This window comes from Canis lupus, chromosome 16 (assembly GCF_011100685.1).
Source record: "Canis lupus familiaris isolate Mischka breed German Shepherd chromosome 16, alternate assembly UU_Cfam_GSD_1.0, whole genome shotgun sequence".
Lineage (NCBI taxonomy): Eukaryota > Metazoa > Chordata > Mammalia > Carnivora > Canidae > Canis > Canis lupus.
In genome coordinates, this window is record NC_049237.1 from 58,660,261 (window position 1) to 58,686,516 (window position 26,256).

The window sequence follows — 26,256 nt, forward strand, 5'->3', positions numbered from 1 at the left end:
ACTTCCTAAGAGAGTAGATCTCCAGGGTCCTTAACACACACACTTAATGCTCTGAGATGATGGATGTGTCAGGTAGCTAGACCGCGACAGTCATTTCACAATGTATGCACACGCATCAAAACATCACCTAAATGCCTGCAGTTTTAAGTGTGATCAGTCTCCAATATAGATGGAAAAAGCCTTAAAATTAACTTTTATGTAAATAAAAACATTAAATAAATAAATAAATAAATAAATAAATAAATAAATAACTGTAGAGTATGTTCCCACTCTTCCGAGATTAAATCTATTTAAGTGAATTATATCATATATATTTCCTTTATATCTGTGAAATATATATATATTTTTTATTTTTTTTTCTAAATTTATTTATTTATTTATTTATTTATTTATTTATTTATTTATTTATTTATTTATGATAGTCACACAGAGAGAGAGAGAGAGGCAGAGACACAGGCAGAGGGAGAAGCAGGCTCCATGCACCGGGAGCCCGATGTGGGATTCGATCCCGAGTCTCCAGGATCACGCCCTGGGCCAAAGGCAGGCGCTAAACTGCTGCGCCACCCAGGGAACCCTGAAATATATATATTTATACAAAAATATAATTACACTATAATAAAATGTATCTATGGAAATTTTTAATCTGAACAAGTTTGAACGTGCCTCTTGTGTCTGCTTATACGTCCACTATCCAAGGCCAGAGGGAGAATTACAGAGGCTTTACAGATTTTTAGAACATAGGATATTAATGTCATTGGTAATTGGTAAGCATCACTTACCAATATCTATTTTAGTTTTTTAAAGATTTTATTTATTTATTTATGAGAGACAGAGAGAGAGGCAGAGACATAGGCAGAGGGAGAAGCAGGCTCCATGCAGGGAGCCTGATGTGGGACTCGATCCGGGGACTGGGGGATCATGCCCTGAGCTGAAGGCAGATGCTCAACCACTGAGCTACCCAGGTGTCCTTCTTTTTTTTTTTTTTCAATATATATTTTACATAAAGAGAAAGACAGCATCATCACACCAGCACATCAACCGTGTTTTAGAATGTCCACCCCATTCCCATTGACTGCCTTCATTAATGCCACTTGAATCTCCCTTTGGCATTAGCATTGATGACCAGACTAGCACGTCTTTTGTACCATCTTGTGAATTCAAAGTCTGACCTTGCTCTATCACATTATCTAAGGCTCGTTTTCTCAAAACTCGTGCTGAGTGGCTAGTCTCATCTGAGAGTGTTTTGCTCCCTTCCCGCAACTGAGCATACAGTTCCAGAAAGGGGGCTGCTTATTCATCTTTGTCTGAAAGATTGATACTTGCATTTCTGATCGTCATGATCAAAATTCAGATTTAAATAATGCATTTGGTATAGGTATTAACTTCAAGTATGACTTCAACGCAAGTTTGAAAGAAATAAAACTTGTGATATCCACCATGCATATTTTATGACAAGAATATGCAGTTATCAAAGGCCAGGCCCTGTGTGTGCACATTGTAAGATGTATTGAAATGTGAACAAAACAGGGAAAAACACCTAAGACTGTTTTCTACTTGTAAGTATGGGATTCATTTTTCCTTGTAGGACTCTCTCTGTCTCTCTCTGTCTCACTGTCTCTCTGTCTCTCTCCCTCTCTTTAAAAATCCATTATTATGTTAGAGCAGGTTTAGGTTCACAGCAATAGTGAGCAAAATGAGACTTCCCATGTACCCCCTGTTCCTGCATGTGCACGAGCCCCCGCTATCAATATCCCCCACAAGATGGAACCTTGGTTATAACTGATGAACCTACACTGACACATCATCATCACCCATGATCCTTGTTAGAGTTCATTCTTGGTGTGGAACATCCTATGAGTTTGGCCAAATGTATAACAACCTGTACCCACCACTAAAGCATCCTGTAGACACTAGGTTCACCGCCCTGAACGTCCTCAGTGATCTTGTTTTGAAACTGTAAAATTGACAACTTTATCAAAATTCCTTCTATATTTATTGAACTCAGAGAACAAAAGAGGCAACATTTTGGTACACATAGCCACAAAATGTGTTTAATAAATAAATGTGTACGTTAGTGTCTGTATGATGGTAATGGAAAGAGACTATAGTAATCATTTACCTTCATGTTTGAAACGCATAAATACCAGCAAGGGAGAAATGGCTCACCTGCTCCTCATTAGTTTGTCACAGTGTTCTGCAAGCTCTTGCAGGTCGTTTAGCTGTTTCTGATAAAAATTTCCCTCGACAGTCATCTACCTGTAGTATTAAGAAGCAACATCAGAGTGCAAGGAAAGTCTCACTTTGCAAAGATTAACTATTTGGCTGGCGTGACACTAAATGGATTATGTGTCTTTAGTTTCAAGACTACCATCTCAGCTACTTTTTTTTTTTTTTAATTTTCTCCTTTGATTTCAAATGCTGTCATGCAAATATAGGAGGTGAGGTGAATGTTGGCCAAGAATCTTTATTAAATATCACTGCCTAAAATTGGAAGTCAGAGACCTGAAGAGAAGAAACACTCATGGATTTTCCTGGACAGTGTAAAAAGATTGTGGGGCATCCAAAGTAGCTTAGGAAAATCTTAGTAAGCAAGAGGGCATGTTGTATTGGCAGCATTTTGAATTGACTTAAGGGGAAATGTACCATTCTGTACAAGGATGTTGGGAAAAAGAAATCTGGAACAGTGTAAGTGAAATATATTAGAAGCCATAGAGAGGGTATGGCCACAGGCACAACAAAATGATGTCATTTAAAAATTCTAGTGTAACTCCTCCATTTAATGGTAAAATCTAACTTTTTTTTTTCTAAAATAGTTCTACAAATTAAAAAAGGAAAAAAAAAAACAATTTTCCATGAGGGATGAGATTTAGAAGGTCAAATTAAGAAAATTAGGTTCACGGCAAGCTGATATTTTTTCTTATGGAAGAAAATCACACCAGAGATAAACACACAGGTCATTACCACTAATCGGCTTATCGCTAGAGAGCAAAAAAAAAATCAATGATTATTTCTATAGATAGCCATTGTTTGTGATAAGGACAGCCACACACGGGAAATGCAATTTTTATTAAAGCAGCAGTCCCTGTCCCCATCCAATGGAAGGTCATATTATTTAACACAAGTAATTCAGAGAATCGGATCCTGGGAGGAAAGGTCTGGGGTGATCATCCCACACAGTGCTTCGTAGAGAACACCCTGCTATGACCCAGAGCACTTCTCGCCCTGTTCCTCCATTCATTTTGGAGATAGAGACCCCCCGTGACAGGGCTGTTCATACGGTTGCCACTGCCCATGAGGATGGGTAGGCGTCCAAGGTAGGCGTCCAAGGTCACCGTAGGAACCCGTAGAGGTGAATTCAAAGCTTGCCGATGTGGGGCTGACTGTGTGTTTCCCCACAGCTCCCCTCCTGAGAAACCTGCAGGTGCAGGGCCTCGGGCCAGAGGAGGGCTGGCTCTGCCAGAGCCGGACCACTGGCCTGGGCAGGGGTAACGGGCTGCAGGGCAGGGGTGACGGCCGGGGAATACGGGGCAGATGCACTGGGTCTGAATTTCTTATCTGACCTTAGAATGAGGAACATTTCTGTTGTTGTCTTTAACTGCTAGGAAGTAGTCCATCACCTGAAGAACACGTCATTTACCCTATGAACCTCTTTCATTAGTGAATGATGGGATGCTCCCAAGTTTTGTTTCCTCAGAATGTTGGTGGAAAGGCAAGTTGTATTAATACATGTAGAAGATGATGCATCTAGTGTGAACCATCATAAATATCTTTTTTTATCCTAAATATTTTTATGAATACATACAGATGCAGTGGCGTGGGAGGGGGGTTGAGTCTTAAAATGGTGTACTGTATGTAGACTGCACGCAGTGCTTGACACACAAGGTGTGTATTATTGAGCTGGTTTCATACATACCCACTGCAAAGTAGCTCTTTATATTTTTCTTCTATTATTATTATTATTATTATTATTACCCTAAGTACTTATCCCACTGAAAACCTATGTATTTTACCCATTTACTTATCTTTGGTTTATCTCTTTGACTTGGAAGGAAAGCTATGGGAGGGCAAGAATTTCTGCCTATTTTACTTACAATTGTGTTGTCAGTACTTAGAACAAGGCTGGATACAGATTAGGGGCTTAATACATATTCTCAAAATGAGTAGTTATAGAAAGTATTATCATAAATTTTCTGCAAGATCAGCCAGGAGCTTGCATTTTATCTGCAATAATATAAGACTAACATTATGCTAGTCCTTTTTCTAAGATTTTTTTTTTTTTTTTTTTTTTTTTAGTGCCCATATATCTAATACCAAAAGCAAGTCTGTCCAGGAGGTAAACCATTTCTCAGCTAAGTAGACCAGGACACTAGGACGTTAAAATCTGTTCATGGAGTGAGATGAATAAGTGGTAAACTCGGGAGCTGAATTGGACTCTTCTGACTCACATTTTTTTTTTTAAGATTTTATTTATTTATTCATGACAGCAAGAGAGAGATTGAGAGAGAGAGAGAGAGAGGCAGAGACACAGGCAGGGGGAGAAGCAGACTCCATGCAGGGAGCCTGACGTGGGACTCGATCCCAGGTCTCCTGGATCACACCCCCGGGCCGAAGGCAGGCGCTAAACCGCTGAGCCACCGGGGCTGCCCTGATTCACATTTTTTATTATTTTTTTTTAAGTATGAAAATTATGTGTAAAAAATGCAGAACTTATCTTTTACTCTATAGCTGTATACAATCAGCACAGGTGCACACATGAACGTGTACATGTCAACACATTTAGGAACACATTGTATCATGCATATCAGGGTTCTCCACAGAGATAGAGCTGAAAGCAGAGAGATGATAGATATATTATAGATATCGGCTCCCATGATCATGGACAGCAAGGTCCCATGAATTGCCATCTGCTGAAGAATCAAGAACCGAGAACAAATGTGTCGTACTGTTCAGGAAAGCCAGGAGTGCCAATGTCTGAGGACAGGAGAAAATGGATTTCCAGCCCAAGCGACAAGCCAAGTTGCTCTAATCTTTTGTAGCTTTCAGGCCCTGTTAGGGCTTGGATGATGCTCACCTGCATTGATGAGGTTTTTGTTGTTGTTGTTTTCTTACTCTACTAATTCAAATACTAATTTTTTTCAGAAGCACTCTCATAGACTCACCCAAAAATAATATTTCAACAGCCATCTGGCCTCCCTTAGCCCAGTCAAGTTGACGCACACAGTTAACCATCCCTGGGGTAACTGGTATCTCAGTTGGTTAAGTGACTGGATTTCAACTCAAGTCATGATCCCAGGGTCCTGAGACTGAGCTCCCTGCCAGGCTCTGTGCTCAATGGGGAGTCTGCGTCTCCCTCTCTCTATTCCTTCCCTTGCTCCCTCTCTCAAATAAATAAATAATCTTTTAAAAAATCAGATGTAAGTGGTTTCCAGATGCATTCTAAAACCAAATCCTAGGATTAATGACTGTCAATATTTAGACAATGTGTGTTTTTTAAAGCTTGTCAGTTAATTTCGATGTAAGTCAAGTTAGGATCCTTATTGAGTGATGTCGCTCAATAGCCAAAGCAGGCAAGAGAACATGAAGGGACCATCAGCGATGTGCCAATTAACAGGTGCCCTGTGTCGGGGACACCTGACCTGTGAATGTATCATCTGAGGATGCTCTTCACAGGCAAGGGTTATGCAGGTGCGCTGTGTTCCCACGGGGCTGGAACTGCTAGCGTATTTCCTACTTTCCCCTCACATTCATACCCATACCACCTACTCTGAGAAGAAAAGACATAATGTGCCTCCCTCCCCCTGCACTAGGCACCACTGGGGAGTGATTGTTCTTACAACTAGAACAAAGGTTGTTCTGCAGGGCTCAGCAGAGTAATCAGAGGCCTGTCTCTAACTGCAAAGGTAAAATTGCTTAAGAGTGTCTTATTGTTACTGCAGCAGCAGCTGCTTCAGATGTGTTTTCACAGTAGAAACCAGGGGCAGTGTACCTGCCCCCCCACCCCGCCCCCCCGCATTGCAGTGCCCTGGGAGACCCCACTACCAAAGAAGCACCAGCAGCCTTAGGCAGGTTATTATAGAAAACACTCTTAGATTGAGCAGTATTACCGGTGTTTCAAGTCAGAGGCAAAATCATTCTTATGTTGTCCGACAGCCCCCACTAATCTGCTGAGTAACAGGGATAGAGTAAGTGGAGCAGAAGCCATGTGTATCACGGGGGATGTGGAATTAGGGGCTGAGTGTGATGAAGCTTCCACCCTCGGCAGCCTTACGGTCACAGAGAATCAATTACATGTCGTAAGCAGTAGATCCGTGGTGCAATAACCTTAAATAATTAAATATCTTTATTAAATATTACTTTATTACATTAGAACCCAACACTAGCAAGCTCACTTAAAATTCTTCATCCTCAACAGCATGTATATGTTCCTGAGTTTCTTCATTATCCTTTGCATGTGTCCATACGTACAGGCACGGGCTCACACACTCGAGCAAAAGTAGATCTTAAAAATTCTCTACTACCTGAAGCAGGATTGTGAGCAATAAATATTAAATCTATGATCCATTTCTCACTTTACATCAAATTTCAAAATGATTTTGAGTCACTCTGTGGACAGCCATGAGAGGTAAGGCAAGATGGACCTGAATGCGTGGCCTCTCTTATGATCCCTGGGACTCCCACCCGGATCCCGACACTTCCATGTTTTGTTTCTTAGTTTTCATTCCTGGAGGTTCACTTCATCGGGCAGTGCGTTTTGTCCGTTTTTCTTATCTTAAAAAAAAAAAAAATCAACTTAGGATCTAATGTAGTTGAAACAAGCAAATGAAAAGGATCTGAAACATGAGGGCAAGTAGGACATGGTTTCCATGGTGGGTTGCCAGAGCTTAAGGTCAGCATCTACACGGACGGCTCCAAGTTTTCACGTTTCCAGGAAATATTGCCCATTTATCACTATTGGGTTTATGATTTTCTTTGTTTTCTTGGCAAAACTTCTATTCTGAGAATTTACATGAACCAGTATAATTAGCTTTTTTTTTTTTCCTTTCTTTTTTTTTTTTTTTTTTTTTTTATGTCACTGAAAGGTACAGCTGGAAAACTCCTTGGAAGGTCAACCTCCTAGTTTAATGACGGGGATCCTGGAATTCACAGAGGTTAAATGACTTGCTGAAGGTTATTTCAGCGAAAGGTTAAGCTCTCCTAAAGATTAGTGTGGCTCTCTATCAAGTTTTTGCCCTGCATGGTGGCCTCAGGCAAATCTGCTAAATGACAAAGTTAATCTCCTCCTGGAGATTCCTGTTCCCAAGGCAACCACCACAGGAGACCCTCACTCGGGGCTGCCTGGGGCTCCCGCTGGGAGCTGTGTCCTCCCTGGCCCTCTTTCCCCGTTGGTATCCATCTCCGTGAAGTGTTTCTGGCCCCAGGAATGGAGACTCACTCAAGGAACTTAAGAAGAAGAAAATAGGGTTTCCTGTGAGCTGGTACAATTTGTCTGAAACAAATCTAGACAAGTGTACACTCTGCACCTCCCATAATGTTGCTACTGCTCTTTAACTACCTGCAGAGTTCATTAAGAGCAAGGGCTTGGAGTCAGCTGATGGGTCGTAAACCTCAGTTGTTCCTCCACGGAGCCGAACAAGGTTGGCTTCATTCCCTCATTTACAAAACAGAGATGAGCCTGGAAATCTACTCCCAGGTTGTGAGAAATCAAGGAAGCCCTGCATGTCTATAATATGGGTTCTCCATGAATGTTGTTGTTGTTGTTGTTCCTGATGATCCTGTTGCATCTCTGTACCCTGTGGGGTAAATTCTGCACTTCATAAAAAAATTCCTCCCATCCATATTTTGTGCCTCCTAGGTTTGTGCTGGCCGGATGGTCCTGACCCTAACATGCAATTTCTCTCAATATATATTTGCAGCTTTAGATTGTGTACCTGAGGTCTGTACTCATTTAATAATCCCGTGTTAAATTCTGAAGAGTGGGAATCTAACCAAGTCCTATTATCGTCCATGTGGGTTATGATGCATTCTCCTGTAGCAGGGCACGTTTCAGTTTCCTTGGCCAGGTGTGACTATCAACATACTTGCTAGTGAATCCCAAACTCTTACCAACATTTTTTCCATATTCCACTGAAATTTGCTGGTCCTTTATCTCCTTCCTTCACAGGCGGGCATCCAATAAGAGTCTATCTCTGTAGAGAGAGAGAGAGAGAGAGAGAATGCAGACTGGTGGTTGCCAGGGGAAGGAGGAAAGTGTGGGAATGTAGAGAAACTGTTTCATGGGTAGGGGGCTGTACTTTGAAACGACGGAAATGTTTTGGAACTAGACGTGGTGTTTGACAGCACTGTGAGTGTTCTACATGGTACTGAATTATTAACTTTAAAATGATTAATAGAATGTGAATTGGAACTCAAAATCTATGATATTACAAGAGCACTAGAAAGAGCCTTCCCTGTATTATCACTACCCACCCCCCCAAACACTATCGTTCCACAGTGAAGTAATGCACTAAGCCCATATTGGCTATGATAAATCCAGACACCTGCAGGGGAGGAAGAACTTCCCTCTACCCTCTTAGATTCCATAACTGAGGCCTGAAAATGAATCTGACATAATGACATATTAGCAGGAGAAAAGCACACACATTTCATTTAACATGTTTATGTGCTTATGGGATCCTTCAGAGGAAAAATGAAAACTCAAAGAAGTTGTTGGGACCAAGAGCTTATATACTTTTTTAAACAAAGAGTGATAAATTTGTGGAGAAATAATAAGCTCTAGGGGCAGTAATTGTGGGGCTGGGATGGAAATACAGAAGATAAAGGTTATTTCAACCATCATCATCATCATCATCATCACCATCATTATTATCAGCATCTCGCTCATCTTCTTGTTGGACTTACCCATTCCCTTACTTGTGCTTCCCAGGATCATTACCACATACATGCGGGGCATCTAAGTCCTTGTTTCTGAGAATCAATCTTTGAAGGACCAAAGTGAGCCTCATCTCCTGAAGTCCTCAGAGTAGCAGCCTGGGGGGCTGAGACAATGACAGCATTCCGCATCAGAATACTGAGAGAAATAGAAACTTTAAGTGATTGTCAGAAGGACCTAACATTCATTGAATGACACAACCCAAATTTAATATTGATTCGTGTAACTCCCCAGCTCACATTCAGAAACCCAGCATCAGTGAACCTGGTTGTGATCGTATCTAGCCTGGTTGGAAGAAACGTTTTTGCCCCTAATGAAATAATGGACCTACATAGTGGTCATCAATAGCTCCTAAAATCACAAAAGGAAGGACAAGCCCTACATCATGTGCTTCCTGTTAGAAACACGAAATGTATCTGTGAAGAGTCCTTACCAGAGAATCAAACCTGAATCTTATCAAGGCCTTACCCGATGACAATTTAAAGGACATCCAAAGGACAGAGCGACACGCTCAAGATGTGCACAGAACCATGATTAGCAGAGTCTACATGTGGGACTCCTCAACACACTGCTCATTTTGTTCACTAAATAAATTATAGGGCGGAAGGGGAGGGACGAAACAAAAAGAGAACCTACAGAATTTTAAAAGAGACTTCAGAGACATAAAAACCAATTATAATAGCTGTACCTTATTTGAATCCTAATGGGCAATTATTTTTAAAAATGAGATAATTAGAGGAATTTGAATCCTGACTGGATATTTGATGATACTAAGGGATTGTTGTGCATTTACATGTGATCATGATATTGCGGTCATTTGTTTTTTTTTAAAAAGCATCTTAATCTTTTAGAGATGTACACTGAAATATTTATGGACTCATGAATTTACGGTCTGAGGTTTGCTTCAAAATCACCTGGGGCGGGAGGGAAGGATATAGGTAAACAAAAGAACAGCTATGAGTTGGTAATGACTGCACTTGAGTGATGAGTACATGTGGGTTCAATACCCTTTTATCTGTAATTGTGTTTATGTTTGAAATAATTTTTCCATCCTAAAAAGATAAAGAAAACAGCCACCCTTGGCAAGAAATGAGACTTTGAAGCAATAAATTATTCTTACCTATTATAATAGCTAAAAGCACTTTCTCTTATCACCTCTAGCATATTTTTTTTTAATATCCAGCATAATATGAACAGGGTTGTTTTTGAACATGTCATAATATTCGGTTAAAAGCTTCATCTCTGAGTGACCTCCTAGCTGCTTCTATCGCTGTGGAACAGTGGAGAAGTTTCTAGGTCCACAAAATGGAAAAAGGGCAGAGCCTTTTGATGAGGATGGTAAATGCTAGAGAAGGTCAATGCCTCAGAAGGAAATCAAGGCGTTTTGGAGAATGAGGGAGCAGAAACACGTACTTGCAGGTACTGGAGCCTGTCGCACACAAGGCCATTCATCTCATCGGTGGCTACAAGCTATCAAGTGTTATCCTGGCCTCTAACATGCGGCCACAGTAAAAATCAATCAGTTAAAGGAGAATGCAGCTGCAAACGCATCGTGGTGAAATTCTTTGCTGCGGAGCACCCGGAGATTTGCTCTGTCCATGCTCAGTGGTGGCCAGGCCCAGAGCCGGGTAATCCTGCCCGTTAAATTGTCCAAGAGCCTGAGAACACATCAGGATGCTCAGTTATCTATACAGAGAAAAGACTGAGTCAGGGCCCTAAGATATCTCCCCTCCAATCTAACCTGTCCAGTCGCCAAAAACACAAAGAGGAAGCCACAGTCTCCGCTTCTCTAGTGGAATTGCTGTTTCAGGGAATGCAAGTACTAGAAGCTGTGTAATGACCACAGGGTCTCCTTCCAAGTAGATCCATTTCCAAACAAAGGAGGGGTCTCACCGGCAAGGGAGGAACAAAGGCGGAAGAGTAGGAGGGATGGAATGGGCCTTGGTGAGATGTGCTTGAAGCCCCTGGACTACAGATCCCCCTCCTCTGAACACAGATGGGAGAAGTGATAGGAGATTCTGGAAAAACGGTTTCATAAAGGTGTGTCTTGTGTTCAAATAACCCCCCGTGTCTTGCCCATCCCCCTATACGAAGAGATACTGATGAATTAAATTTGCTGTCGTGAAGTCTGACAGTCCTGGCACGGTCTGGTCACGGCCATGGTGGTCCCTGAGCCCCTGGTGCTGGGCCTACGGTGCACTTTGCTGGGTACACACTATTGGCCCCACTTCTAAGAGCGTGAGCGGTATTTCCTCTGGGCGCAGATAAGTTCCCATTTCAAAGTGCAGATATCTGGGCCTCGGGATTGATGACGTAAGGCTGAGTTTAGGGCTACCGAATGGGACAGAACCTGGATTGAAAGTCTTGTTCCCATGTCCTCTACGCAGGTAGAGGAGGGCATCTACCTGCGTGGGCTTCTAATACCTGGAGGTTAAACGTTCCCAACGTGAAAGCTTCATCATACGGCGACACGGGGCAGAGTGTCCCTCAACAAGCAGAAGCGGTTGAAAGACAGCAGCAGTTACACTGTGGGTGGTAGTAAAGCTCATCTTGGAAGGATTTGCCAAATAGTCAACAACACCTTCAGGTTTCTGAAAGGTGGCCCACCGTAGCGCTAAAATTCTATTTCTCTGGTGGCCTTAGAGCGTGTGGAGCATCATCACTGGTTCTTGGATTAGAGGCTCCGATGGCTGCTCACGGTAGCCTTACTGATATTTTGATGATGTCGATTCAATTATTTTATGATTCCATGAGTCAAAACACAGGAGATGGCATAGTTAAAATTGTGGGTACAAAGACTCCTGCTTCGGCCCATGCGTCTTAATAAAAGAAATAATGCTATTTGAAAAACCAGTGGGACGTTATCAGATGGTGCTCTGGATAAACATGCCATTTGACATTTGAAATGATGTGTTCATGCTTCCTCTCTGTGACTAGAGGCTGATCATTCAGGGTATTTTAACTTGTACGATGCACAAGACTACAAGGGAGCTGATTCCATTTCTTCCCTTTTAAAATGAGTTTCCTTCACCACTGCCCTGCAGCCGCTCCGCCCCTGCAGGAGGTGCCCAAGCCAATCACGCCACTGAAGAGCCATTGGACATTCACAAACCTATGATCACCTTTATTTTGAAAGAAAGGAATTCAGCTTCATTACCTTTTGATTGCTATTTGTAATTGTGGTTGGGTAAGCAAACATCAGATTTACCATTTAGCTGCGCGTAAGTAGGTAGGTCGGCGTGTGAAGTCCAGTTCACATCCTCGTGCATCTCCCACCACTATCCATCTCCACAACTGCTTCATTTTCCTGGACTGGGTCCCTGTCCCCCGTGAACACCAGTGCCCCATTCCCCCCTCCCCTGGCCCTTCTGAGAATTTGATTAGCTACCTCATGCAAGTGGCATCATACAATATTTGACCTTCCTTGAGTGGCCATTTCATTGGGTATAATGTCTTCCAGGTCCATCATATTATAGCAGGTGTCAGGAGTCCCTTCCTTTTTAAGGTTGAATAATATTCCCTTGAATGGAGGGAGCATATTTTGTTTATCCATTCATCCACCGACGGGCACTTGGATTGCTTCCATCCCTCGGCTTGTGAACAAGGCTCCTGTGAACATGAGGATACAAATATCTCTTTGAAATTCTGCTTTCAATACTTTTGGGTATATGGTCAGAAGTAGAATCACTCGATCACAGGTAATTTTATCTTTAATTTGTTGAAGAACTACCATACTGTTTATTTTTTCTCTCTCTCTTTTTTTTTGCCATACTGTCTACCCCAGCCGCACACCATTTTAAATTTCCACCAACAGTGTAGAAGGTTCCAATTTCTTAAGCTTCTTTCGTTTTTAATATGCTACTGATATCAGCCCCATGTTAGTATGTTGGGCAAAAAAAGCCCACAAGTATGAAGGTACCAGAAGGATGGGAGCTCCCACCCAGGGGAACTCAGTGCCCCACCCTCACTCCAATGTCCCCTTCCAGTGCACCAGGGCCAACTGCAGTCCACAGTCCATGTAGAGTATCTACGCAGATCTATGGGATAAACTGAATGAGTCTATGTACAGGTCCCTTTGTAAGGTGAGCTTTCGCATTTGCAGTAACTATCAAAATCAAATATTGGGACAAGCTAAATTTTAAATAAAATAATCAAATCAAGCTATCATTTTAAAATGAAACTCTTTTAGCACCTGGGTTGCTTAGTCTGTTATGCATCCAACTCTTGATCTTAGCTCAGGTCTTGATCTCACGGTCGTGAGTCAAAGCCCTGTGTTGGGCTCCATGCGGGGCATGAAGCCTACTTAAAAAAAAAAAAAAAATAGGGACACCTGGGTGGCTCAGCGTTTGAGCGCCTGCCTTTGGCTCAGGGCGTGATCCTGGAGTCCCAGGATCAAGTCCCACATCAGGCTCCCTGCAGGGAACCTGCTTCTCCCTCTGCCTGTGTCTCTGCCTCTCTCTGTGTCTCTCGTGAATAAATAAATAAAATCTTTAAAAATAATAATAATAATAAATAAAATGAAACACCTTTTAATCTAAGTATTAGAAATAACAATGGATATTATGGAATAAATTGTTATATTTATACTTACATTTTATATGTTACATTTATAGTAAATGTTATTACCTTTATAGTAAGAGAAAAAAGGCTGTATGCTATCGATAAATAACATGAAAAAAATAAGTACAAATACTTAGAATGTGAGTTCAAAATGTTCCCCCATAGAATGTGTGTCCGTACGTGTAATCCTGCACAGTTTAGTAATTGTTTGCTTACCTGCATTAGCTGTTAGGCAGAGACCTTCTGAGGGAACAGGGGCTCTATCCTTGGGTCACAGATACAGTGTTTGGGAGTAACTCTTGACCTAATTTAAAAAATACATGGATGGAGTGCTCACAGAGCTGCCTGTTCACATCAGGGCACAGTAATGAGTGAGGCGCGAGAGGCAGGAACGGGCAGGCAAGTCCCGCCAGCTCTCCAAGAGCCTGTAGGTGAATGCACACGTCACACCTCTCATAAATCAGAACCTAAGCTAATGATGCTTCTCTGGCATAATTTTTTTTTTTTTATTTTTAAAGAACGGTTGCTAATGCTTACAAAAAACTTCACGTAGATATCTAGGTTTCCTGCTTCTCTTGAAAACATGAAGATTCGGGAACACTGGACTCAAATTGTGGACTCCTCTGTTACAGAGGGCTCTGCAGTCCCCAGGTTAACACATCCCACCTGACTCCACGCTTCAGGAGACTGCAGGCCCTGCCCTGGTCAACACTCAGCAGACTCCTTTATTCATAGAGACCAGCATCACAGGCTGAAGGCAGGGCCATAGTGGTTCTACTGCTATCTAATGCATGATCCTAGGGGCGCCTGGGTGGCTCAGGCAGTGAAGCATCTGCCTTCAACTCAGGTCATGATCTCAGGGTCCTGGGATCAATTCTTGCATTGGGGTCCCTGCTCAGGGGGAGTCTGCTTCTCCCTCCCCATTCCCTACCCTTGTGCTCTCCCCACCCCCTCAAATAAATAAATGAATAAATAAATATAAATAAATAAATAAATAAATAAATAAATAAATAAATAAATCCTTTAAAAAATAATACATGATCCTAAACTTAGTGACTTAAAGCCAAACATTCATTATCCCGTATATTTTGTTGGTTAGGACACTAGCAGAAGCTTAGCTAGGTCACTCTGGGTCAGAGTTTCTCATAAATTTGCAGCAAGATGTTGACCACGGTTAGCATCTGAAGGCTCAGCTGTGGCCGGAGGGCCTGATTCCAAGATGGCACATTGGCATGACTGTTGGCAGGACACATCCATGACCTCAAGTCCTCACTAGGTGTGTTGTGCCCAAGATTGCGAATCCGAGAAACCACCAAGGAGCCGACACCGATGCAAACACATGAAGGTTTATTTACAAGCTCGAGCTTGGGTCCAAGTAAACCCGACACAGCGGAGCAGGGACTTGGACCCTGAGGTGGGTTTTAGCTTAGTTTTAAGGGCTGGTCTCGGGGACCTCCAGGAGGGGGGGAGCAATTCCTCAAGTTCTGTTTACATTTTGTTATGGGGCCTTCAAGGGCATTGAGCTCTGTTCTCATTCTAATAGGGGCTTCCTGCCACTAGCTTTCTAGGGCTAATATGGGGCTTTCTAGGACGTTAAGCTGTAAGCTGTTTTTTTGTTGTTGTTGTCTTGTTTTTGTTTTTGTTTTTGTTTTTTCCTGTAACTGAAGTAATGTAAAGTTCAGCTCTTATTCACAGGGGCCTGGGATGGCAGTACTTGTGCTAACACTGAACTTAAAGTGGAACGGCCTTAATTTTCTTGGCCTCCACAGGTGGGTGGTCAGTTTGGGCTGTTATAGCAAAACATCCCAGACCAGTGGCTTAAGCTACAAACATTCATTCCCCCCAGTTCTGCAGGCTGGGAAGTCCAGGATCAGGGTACTGACCTATCCAGCATCCAGTGAGAACAGTCTTCCCGGTTTGCAGATGACCACCTTCTTGCTGTGGCCTCACATGGTAGAGAGGGGAACACACTCTGGTATCATATGAATGTGGGGGGTTCATTCAGTCCACAGCTGTGCAACTTTCCAAGGGCTGCTTGAGGGTCTTCACAGCATGGTTAAGAATTTCCAGAAAGGTGAGGCATCAGAAAGAGAGACAGACAGACAGAAAGAGACAAAGAGAGAGACAGAACAGCCAGGAACCTGCATTGCCTTTCTGGGCACCTAGGCTCCACATTTATACAGCGTTACTTCCACTTTCTTTCAATTCAGAGCAAGTGAGTCACCGCGAGGTCCTGCCCACTCACAAGAGGAGGGGAATGAGGCTGCACTTTCTGATGGAAACATTAAATAACTTGTGGAAGTATTTGGGGGTGGGGCATGTGCTATTAAAAACCACAACGGGTGGATAGGTGGTTGCGGTACCGTCAGCATCCCTGACCAGGTCCTCATGTCCTCCCAGCGTTCTCACTAAGGACACAGTGGCACAGGCGCCTCACACTGTTGTCTGCCAGTTTCCATGACAACCACCTCTGCTTCCTCTGAGGCCGGGCTCGCCACTGGTACACTGAATCCCACCTCGTGTCCTTATTCTAGGACGTCCCTGCTTCCCTGACACCTTTTTTCTCCTGAATCGTCAGTGTTCTCTTCTCTTATAGATCATTCCCATTAAGCACAAACTTGCTATATGGTGTCAGGCTCACACTAACACACACACAAACAGTAAAACATCACCCCTCCCCGCCCCCCCCCCCCCCCGGCCCTATGACCCACCAGCTACTATCCTAACTCTGCTTCCTTTTCCAACAAAAATTTTCAGAGCTGATGCCTACCCTGGTCATCTAGACTCTTCACGTTTCTAGAGCCATTCGGTGAAGCCTCTGGCCCCATCATGGGAATGAAACCACTCTTGTTAAAGTCACCATTGTTTCTCTACATTGCCAAATCCATGACCAATCCCCAGCCGTCAGTTTGCAGGGTCTTTCCCGCAGCACTTAACTCTGTTTATCACTGCGCTTCCTTGAAACAATCCCCATATGTAGCCTCGAGGGTACAACCAGCTTCCTTATTGCTTTTCTTAGCTGCTCACTCCTTAGCACCCCTTGCTGAAAACTCATTTCCCAACCAGCACGCCAGGGGATCCTAGCCTTGTTCCCAAGCTCCTCAACAGTCTGGAGCAGTTTATGGTCTTATTTTTAAAATATCACTTATTCATAAAATAATGTAATAGGAGATCAAAATGAAACTAATTGTATTGACCTACAGTCATCAACGTATTTAAAAGAGAATTTGTAAATACTGATGTATGGACTTCTTTATTAAACAGGACCCGGTGGTGAGTCTAATATCTGTGATAACTGTTTAATATGATAAGGAAATATCCATGATTTCTGCTGGTAACAAGGTACAGCTAATATTACGATGGTTTGTTGCCTATAGGCATAAGTGAAGGGGAGGATTACTTTCAAATTAGAAGTTAGTTGAACTATAAACACTTATAGTTTATAAACTATAAATTATAAATGCAGTTTTCTTTTCTTATTTGAATTCACGGACTCCTGAATTCCAGCCACGACACCAGCATGAATGCGTGACTCAGAGACCAGTTCTCATTTCCTTACCTGTTTACTCATAGCCTCGGGCAGTGGGTTTCCAACCCTCAGACTGAGGATTATCAAGAATCCCAAACACATTTGTGTGTGTGCATTATAGCTATTGATGTTTTATATGTTAGAAATTATATTTAGAGAAATTGGAAAATGTTGATTTCATTTAAATTGACAATAATAAACCCATTAAAATTAGCAGAATGATGTTTTATGAGAATAACTACATTTCCAAAATGAAGACCAAAAAAAAAAAAATGTTGTTTGAAGAGTAGTACCATTTTATATTTTTGCAAAACATTTTAGCACTGAGCTAGGAGGAAGAGGCAGGTATCTACATCCACTTCTATATTAAACACACTGTGTCATGTTTTGGTTGAAGCCAATGAATGAAAAAATCAGAGTGCAAACAGGTAAATATTTGGAAAATAGAGAAATATATTAAGTTTTTTTTGGTAATTAGTGGATATTCTTTATTTTTTACCCTGGCATGGTTTCATTGCACAATACACAGATCTGGTTCACTGAGTTACTCAGATTTTCCATTTGTTGGTATCAACATCTAAACAGATGTACAATACCTAAAAAAAAAATACATATATATATATATATATGGTTGTTAATATCACTATTTCCTTGACACCCTAAATATTGAAAAGTTGTAAAGATCAGAGGTAGATACTAGATTTCTAAAATTCTAGTATTTATTTAAAAACTCAAATTCATCATCAGCAAAAATATTATCTAGTTATCTTGCAGGGACAATAGCTGACTATTCATTCAAGTAAGTATCACCTCGCACCCAGCTGTGAAAATGTGACTATCTGAACATAAACATTCTGCGATGGCCTCAGCGATCCGTGACCTTGGATCATACATACCCATTGAGTGTATATGACTTTTCCCTGTGTGCTCAGGTTATACTTTACAGCATGGCTGGTTTCAAGAAAGGGGCATCCCCTCCCTCCCTCCCTCCCTCATGTGAACCCTTCCCAGGGGCCCTTTCAAGGACAAAAGACTGTGTGCGTGAGAGAGATGCAACATGAGGGTGATTCCCCGTTGCCCTGAAGGTGGTGGGTGGGCCCAGGGGGCTGGGAATGTGGGTGGCCTCTAGGAACCCCTGCTCAGCACCAAGATGGGAACCTCAGTCCAACAGCCACAGCATCTTGATTTCACCAGCAACCTGAACTGAACCAGAAGAAGGTTCTTCCAAGGGTCCCTGAGTGAGGAGTCACCTGTGCATGTCAGAGACCCCTCCCGGGGGGAGGGGGGGGGTTGTGCCTGGATTCCTGGATTCCAGACCAACAGAACTGTGAGAGAATCTACCATCCCTAGCTTAAGGCATGGACTTTGAGGTAATTTATTATGAAGCAATCACAACTAGTGCACTCGCCATAGCCTGTTACTCTTTCTTTCAAGTAAAAAGGGCGTTCCATGGAAAGGCAGGCACTCCATCTCTGGGATCAAAGAACTGAACAAGTATTTCTCCAGACAAGCATCACATTGTGTTATGCAGCCGAAGGCCCTGATAATTGCTTTCCATCCCACCAAGCAGAACGTTGAAAGGACATGCCCTGAAGGGTTAGATTTAATGCAATTGATTATTTTCCTTGCTGCATCCCTGGCATTCCCAAGTGAACGTAAGTGTCCTGGGAACACGGTGGTAGAGGGCTGCTCGGTGCCGCTGTCCTGACTCACCCTGGGGAACAGCTGCTGTTCCTGCCTCTGCTCTTGGAAGCAGTGAAACCAGCAAATATCTCAGTAATAATGTGGAAACAACTTTGACCGAACAGTTCCCCGGGAGGGTCCTGGAGACCCCCACTGTGGGCACTGCCCCTTGGGAACAGCTGCCATGGTTCATCTCATCCATTCTCAGTACCGTGTGGAGGCCAAAGAGCACCCCAAAGTGGGTCCCCTGCCCAGTCTCATGTAACCACATCCCTGTCTAGAAACAGGCATCTCAGCCTGGCCATGCCCGAGCCAAGTCATCCGTCTACACAACCTTGCTCCCTCTAGTCTGCCACATCTCATAAGATGGAAGTTTTTTCCCCACTTATTCAGAACACAAAACAAAGTTTAAAAACTTTATATTTTTCCCTGATGATCTAGCTAGAAAACCTAACCTAAAAGAACTTTAGTTCATGACCTTGTATCCAGAAGAAAGCTACCCCAGGGCAGCTAACACAAGCATGTGATACAACATACGTATCCGTGCCTCGGTTGAACATTTATACTTACAGAGACTTTTCCCACTGTGCTGTTTTTTTCCTAAGGTGAGTTAGTAATGGCCAAATTTGAGGAATATTGGCAGGAGGTAGGAAGGTTTGTAGATCAGAGAAAAGGTAAAAAAAAAAAAAAAATCAGAGAGCATGTTTTTTTCATGGGGGAATAATTTCAGATCATAGGTTGGGTCAAATACTGTCTTCGATTTGGTCAAGATTAGTGCCTTGAGCAGTATGTTGACTCCTCAGCTCTCATGGCTTCAAACTACTAAATCAGCTTGAAGGTTCGTCTTAACATTTATGGAAGTCTGATGCCAGTATATTTAAAATCATTTTCTGCCTTGTTTGCCTCTCCAAATTGAAGCTACCTGCCATTCCATCCCTTACAACGGGTGTTTGTTTAAGCTCCTGACGATTCCCTACAGGTACAATGTAGACCAAACCCTGCCCCCTTTCAATAGGCATTTGTGGGTTTCAGCGATGGTGGGAAGAAGGGAAGAGAAGGTATCTCTGTGTGTCTCCAGCATTTATGTTTATCAGTGTTTTTTTCCCCATCAGGCAGCGTCCACTGTGATGCAGGGGTTGTTCAGGCCCTGCTGCTTCCCTCACAGGAAAGCCCTGTGATTAATTACTCAGGAGTGGCTTAGGATGGCTCATTCAGAGAGAAATTTTATTATTCCCATGTAAAGATTTTACATTTCTGTCCCTTTTTATCACCACATTAAGTGTGATTTAATATACCATTTAATGAAATTAATGAGGCTTTCTCAAAGCATTGGGGGAAAACAGCAAAATAATAGTCTTCACAAAATAACAAAGATTGAGGTAAAAGTAAAGAAGGAGGAAACACTTTTAAGCAGAAAATGTCATGAGAATTTGTAAAGAAAAAATGGTAGAAATAGATTTCTGTCTTGTGTCCTTCATGGGATATGGGTGGGTGCCCTCACGTCAGTGGCCGTGGTGTGATCCCGTAAGTCACTGGACGGGGCCAGGTCTAGACATCGAGAAGAGACGTCAGCCCATGAGTCCCGCCCATCCTCAACTGGGAAGGCCAACAGTGCTGCAGCCACATGCACACTCATGTGTGTGCCTGCACGTCCTTGGTCGGGGGGGGGGGTGCTAACGCCTGAACCACGGGGTTCCAGAGAAAAACTGTGCGCCCAAGAGTTGTGCGGAGACTAGAGAGGGAAATTGAGGCTTTCCTTGAGTGCATCCTTGCATTCTTCAAAGGCACAGCTGCCAGATGGTCACCCTGGGTGGCTGCCGGGCACAATGGCCGTGTCTGAGGGCTTTACACCTCCACCCTGTGAGCCATGCCGCAGCCCTCCACCCGCATGCCTGCCCGTGGGCCGTGGTGGGCTGTGGGAGACAATGTGCACTTCTTCTCCGTGTGGAAGCGTGGAGGTGTGGGCCACAGACCCCGTGAGCGCACTCGGGCATGCAACGCCCTCCTGGCCTCAGAGCGTTAGCACCTGGGGACACCCACACCGGGGAGCCGTCCAGCCGTCTCTGGCTGCCGGGCAGAAACGTTGTCAGGGACGTTGCTCTTAGCTGTCCTCAGCTGTCCTATAATTATTAATTATAATATTATATAATTTAAATATTATATTTAAATATTTAAATATTATATATATATTTATATATATATAAAAAGACCATGAGATAAGAAAGTCCAATGACCTTAAAGATTAAATGAATACGCACATTGATTGTTTTAAATGCAAATAATGCGCAGCTGGGTGGCGCCATCGGATAAGCATCCCGCTCTTGGTTGCAGCTCAGGGTCACGATCTCAGGGTCATGAGATTGAGCCCCGAATCAGGCTCTGCGGTCAGCGGGAAGTCTGCTTGGGATCCTCGCTCCCTATAATTAATTAATTATAATTAAATTAAATAAATATTTAAATATAAATATATAAATATATAAATATATTTTATATATATTATATATTATATAATCATTTATATAATATATAATATATCAATATGATATATATCAGTATATCAATGATAATATATCATTTATATATTATATATTATATAAAATATATTTTTATATAAAAAATAAAAATATATTATATATATAAAATTTTATTTATTTTATTGTATATATTACATTTATTATTTTATGAGGAGTTTAATTGCTACTAAACTATATTTTTAAAATCTAGAAATGTGCTTTCTTTACTAGGTTGTTGTATTATTTACGTATTATTAGTTCGTTTGAATGATTATGCACCTGCCAACTCGTCTGTTAGGAACTAAGATGACAAGACCGACCTGGTCCTCATTCCTCGGGGCGGTACTGGGGTGTTTGCGGGTGGCTCCCCAGCTTCCGGTCAGCGGTGGGTTAAGGGAAAGCAGCTAAGGAGAGGAGACACAGCAGCACCATGAGTGCAGTCCAGGATCGGAAGGCCCTCCCTCCCGTTCCGAAGCAGTGTTCAAGTGCTTTGCACGCCTAAGAGGAGCCAGACATCACACCCGGGTGCTTTCATCGGTTACCACACCGCTGCGAGGCAGGACACTTCATCTTTAATAAACAGAAGAGAGCCTGGCGTGTAGGGACATCTTAACCTGTCAAGGTGACAGCAAGAGCAAGCTTCCGAATGCTGATTAGGGCTCACACCCAACTCCAGAACAGTGCTGAGTGTGAGGACTTTCCAATGAAGCGAATCGTGGGTCAGACACACGCGAGCGTGGAAACTGTCCTTCAGGCTCCCATGACTGTCACCAACCAATACTCACTGGTCACCGCTCTGCAGGCTGCAGGTGCAGGATCACGTTTCCGAGGCACACGCTCTGGCTCAGGGCGGCAGAAGGGGACGAGGGTCCCCGTGGGACGTCTTCCACTAGGGTGCTAGTTGCGCTCCCTGCTCCCCCCAGAGCACCCCACGGGTCCACGGCACCGCACTGCGGGTCAGGACATCGACATATGAATTGAGGGGGGTGACCCCAAACATTTGGACGGCAGCAGGAGACGGCGGCCGGGGCAGGTGCGCTCTGACGGAGCCCACACTGCTTGGCCGAGCGCGGGCCCTCCCGGGCGCAGCACGAGTTTCCTCCTGCACCTGCTCCTGCTCCTGCTCCTGCTCCTGCACCTGCTCCTGCTCCTGCTCCTGCTCCTGCACCTGCTCCTGCTCCTGCTCCTGCTCCTGCTCCTGCACCTGATTCTGCACCTGCACCTGCACCTGCTCCTGCTCCTGCACCTGCTCCTGCTCCTGCACCTACTCCTGCTCCTGCTCTTGCACCTGCACGAGGCACCCCAGCACCCGCCCCTGCAGGAGAGGTCTGCTGGGGAGCACAGGCACCTGCTCATGTGCCCGAAAAGAGGCTAAGGGACAGGGCGCCGGGCTCCTTGGCAGGCAGGCTTCGCCCCCGGAGGAGTCAAGGGGAGGCCTTGGCCCAGGGTTCCAGGCACCTGCTGAACTCCCAAGGCTCACCCCTGGACCTCTAGACAGTCCCCCTCTCTGCTGGACGGGACACCCTGCAAAGGGACGTCCTACCATCCCACCCAGACTGGCTTCTCAGAGCACAGCCAGGAGAGCTGGGGCACGGAGGCAGCCGTCCCCACGAGGCGAAATGCTCCCGGCGGGAACGGACGCAAACCCTTATTGGAAAGTGTGGATTTTCTGAAATAATTCTGTGTACAACCCTTGGTTTAACTTCCATATCTTAAGATATGAAGATGGCAAAGGAGAAAAACTATTTCCAGGGCACATGATGTCTGTCTGTCTGTCTTTCTTTTGTTCATTCTTTCTTTTCCTTCCTTCTTTCCTTCATTTTTTCCTTCCTTCCTTTCTTTTCTCTATTATTTTTTTAATGTTCTCCCTTTCTCCAGAACATCTCCAGTTGGTTCCTCCCCTCTTGTATCCCTTGGTCCTCTCCATCCCTCTGTTATGAAGGGAAGGACCAGAAATAACTTCTGTGGGAAAAAAACTAAATCACGACAGAACTAAGAAAAAAAGTCTTTCCATCCCCATGTGTTCCAAGTTAAATCCTGAACGTTCTTATGATGATGTAAATGACAGGGAAATATATTATTTAATCGAGGCCCATGATTTGTTGAGCACACAGAGACAAATGAAGTCTATTGCCCTCCTCCCAATAATGCCTTTTATTGCTATTACCTGTCAGGTTGGTAAAGAATCCAATAACCACGTGTTTGTGGGTATCCCACACTAATCCTTGACCCCCTAGATGTGATCATTGATGTAATAATATAACTTTGCATATGATAGGTTTCTCTTCCAATTTAATAGTGCTGTTAATGACATCACACTAAGACATTCTGATAGCCAACCAACAAAAAATATCAATGATCAATCTTTTTTTAAATGATCAATCTTTGAACATTATGTAGTGAGTAAATACCTCCGACCTTTCAGGTGCAAAAGATCACTTATAACACCAACCTTAGAGACGGTGATTTCTCCAACAGAGAAAGGATTCTGGAGGATGAAAAACGATGAACAGTAACAGTGAAATGTGACAATGTAGTTTCTAGAACTTGGTGGTCAGTGTTCCTCAAGGGTCCCTGTTCAAGGACATCATAAAATCTAATAGAAAATGTAGGAATATCTAGGAATGGCCAAACTTTCAAGGGGAGCTGCTGGCAAAATAACCTAATAAAGACAAAACTTATTTCTAGATTAAAAAATATATATGTAGATGGATTGATCGATCCAGATATAGCAATAACAAGTTCCCCGTAAAACAATGACTGGACCATGAGATAATGATTGTAAGACTTATTTCAAAGAATAAACAAGCACATTCATTAACTTTTATGCATATTCAAATGGAGAGCATTTTTCAACTGTCAAATTAATTAATATTTTATTTTTTGCACCAAAATTCAATATTGGCAAAGGTGCTATAGTCAAGATATTCCTAAATAAACTGCTGAGGTAAACTGGTACAGTTTTTCTAAAAATCGGTTTAATACTGCAGATTAAGGGACTTGACGAAAGAATATTAATTCTAGCAATTTATTCCATAAACGTGGCCAGAGCTCACTGATATGGCCAAAATGTGTTTGGTGTTTGGTGTTACATAGGATTTTAAGAAGTGAGAAAAAGCTAATATCTCATCATAAAGAAATGAAACATATGTAATGACAAGGAAAATACTCAGAGCAGTCATAAAATGAGAATAAAAATGTATTCACAGATTTACTTATATTCTGTGAATATCATATGTGTGTCTTTACCGCTACCTCCCTGTTAACTTATGTATACAATGCACACATATAGGGTTTGAAATAAATACATAAAAAGTGAAAACAGTGGTCATCTTTAGCTCTTTTTTTTTAAGTCCCTTTGTTTCCTTTCTGATAATCCTTAGGTTTTCCCAAATTTCCTGCAATGTCCACACACCACTCAGTCATCAATGAAGACATCCTGTAGGAAGGGAAAAGGGAGTCAATGTTGTGCGTGTGACTCAGTGCGTATCTTTTGTTATGATACCATCGATATGAACAGACGTTGAAGTTTAAGCTACTAACACACAAGTATATTAAAATATTTTTTCAGTAATTACTGAAAAAATAAGAAGATGTGGTTTATGTATACGATGGAATATTACTCTGCTATTAGAAATGACAAATACCCACCATTTGCTTCAACGTGGATGGAACTGGAGGGTATTATGCTGAGTGAAGTAAGTCAGTCGGAGAAGGACAAACATTATATGTTCTCATTCATTTGGGGAATATAAATAATAGTGAAAGGGAATATAAGGGAAGGGAGAAGAAATGTGTGGGAAATATCAGAAAGGGAGACAGAACGTAAAGACTGCTAACTCTGGGAAACGAACTAGGGGTGGTAGAAGGGGAGGAGGGCGGGGGGTGGGGGTGACTGGGTGACAGGCACTGGGGGTTATTCTGTATGTTAGTAAATTGAACACCAATAAAAAATAAATTAAAAAAAAATCCCATTCTGATTCAAAAGTGGGATAAGAAGACCTGCCTACTAATCATCAAATATTTAAGTATTCCATTTAATGATGTAATAACAAACTGCTAATAAGAAGGAAACTCTGAAATGTCAAGTGCGGTAAAGTCAGCGGCATAACTGATGAAGGAGGCGGCGCTGTCTCCTGGGAGGCGAGGAGGCTCGAGGTTCAGATTTCAGCTCCAGTGGGGCCGTGTGACCGGGGACCGCTTACTTGGCCTCCTTGTAACTTGATCTTTTGCTGGGAAGGATTGTAATCACAGCGTACGTCTTACGGCCTTGCCGTGGGTGCATGTACAGCCCTTTGTATGGTGTCAAATGTGTAGTAATTTTAAAAATTATTACTGTTATAATAACGTAAGAGGGATGATGTTTTAGTCCGTGACCTCAACCCTTCCGTTGGATGTGTGGCCGAATCAAGTGCAGGGAGAGTGTCAGTACAGGACGATAAGCCAGGAAGCCTGGGAACAAGGAGTGAGTTGGGAGCCCGGAGGGGGTGGCACCCGGGGTGGGGGGGGTGTGAGCACCCTGTGCAGGAAGAGCTAACGCTATGACCTCTATTGGGGGGTGGTCTGCGAGCAGAAGACTGGCCACAAGGTGTAGGGACAGGGGAGGCACAGCTCACATTGTTTGGGGCTGTTTTCAGATTCCAGAGAGGATGGGGGTGTGCCCAGCGGTCCCCCCTTCCTGGCACCTGGCCTCCTGGTCGCCATACCTGGGGGAGCTGAGCTGGACGCAGAGGCTCCTCCTCCTGGTGCACCTGCCAGGACGCCGACCCCAGCCTACAACGTGACACCTGCTTCCTTCCTGTCCCTTCACCTCCTGACCCAGGCATTTTGGCCTGTCGCCGGGTCATAGGAGGAGTGAGTACAGGGCAACAGGTTGTCTTGAGAGAAAGAGCACACCCGCATCGCCTCCTATTGCTAGGACTATTCTACTGGAGTAGTCGTTATTGCTGTGACCCCCTCTGTGCCCAACTGGTAGACGACACTTTACCAGCGGCGTGCGGCGTGCGCGTGTAAGGCGAATCAGAGTAGATGGGGCGCTGTGC

General features: G+C 43.3%; 1 protein-coding gene and 1 long non-coding RNA gene across 2 annotated transcripts in view; one reads left to right on the plus strand and one right to left on the minus strand.

The window, feature by feature from the left end:
* CSMD1 (CUB and Sushi multiple domains 1) overlaps positions 1–26,256 on the plus strand; it is a 1,850,581-nt gene that overhangs the window by 1,186,541 nt on the left and 637,784 nt on the right. Inside the window, exon 10 of the mRNA XM_038560546.1 lies at positions 2,273–2,282. Coding sequence (XP_038416474.1) covers positions 2,273–2,282 — 10 coding nt within the window. The remainder of the gene's footprint in view (positions 1–2,272; positions 2,283–26,256) is intronic.
* On the minus strand, positions 6,359–9,056 carry LOC111090362. The gene is made up of 3 exons (XR_005371729.1): positions 8,899–9,056; positions 8,104–8,186; positions 6,359–6,768 (listed from the first exon to the last, which is right to left on the minus strand). It is a non-coding gene; the product is annotated as an uncharacterized LOC111090362 (long non-coding RNA).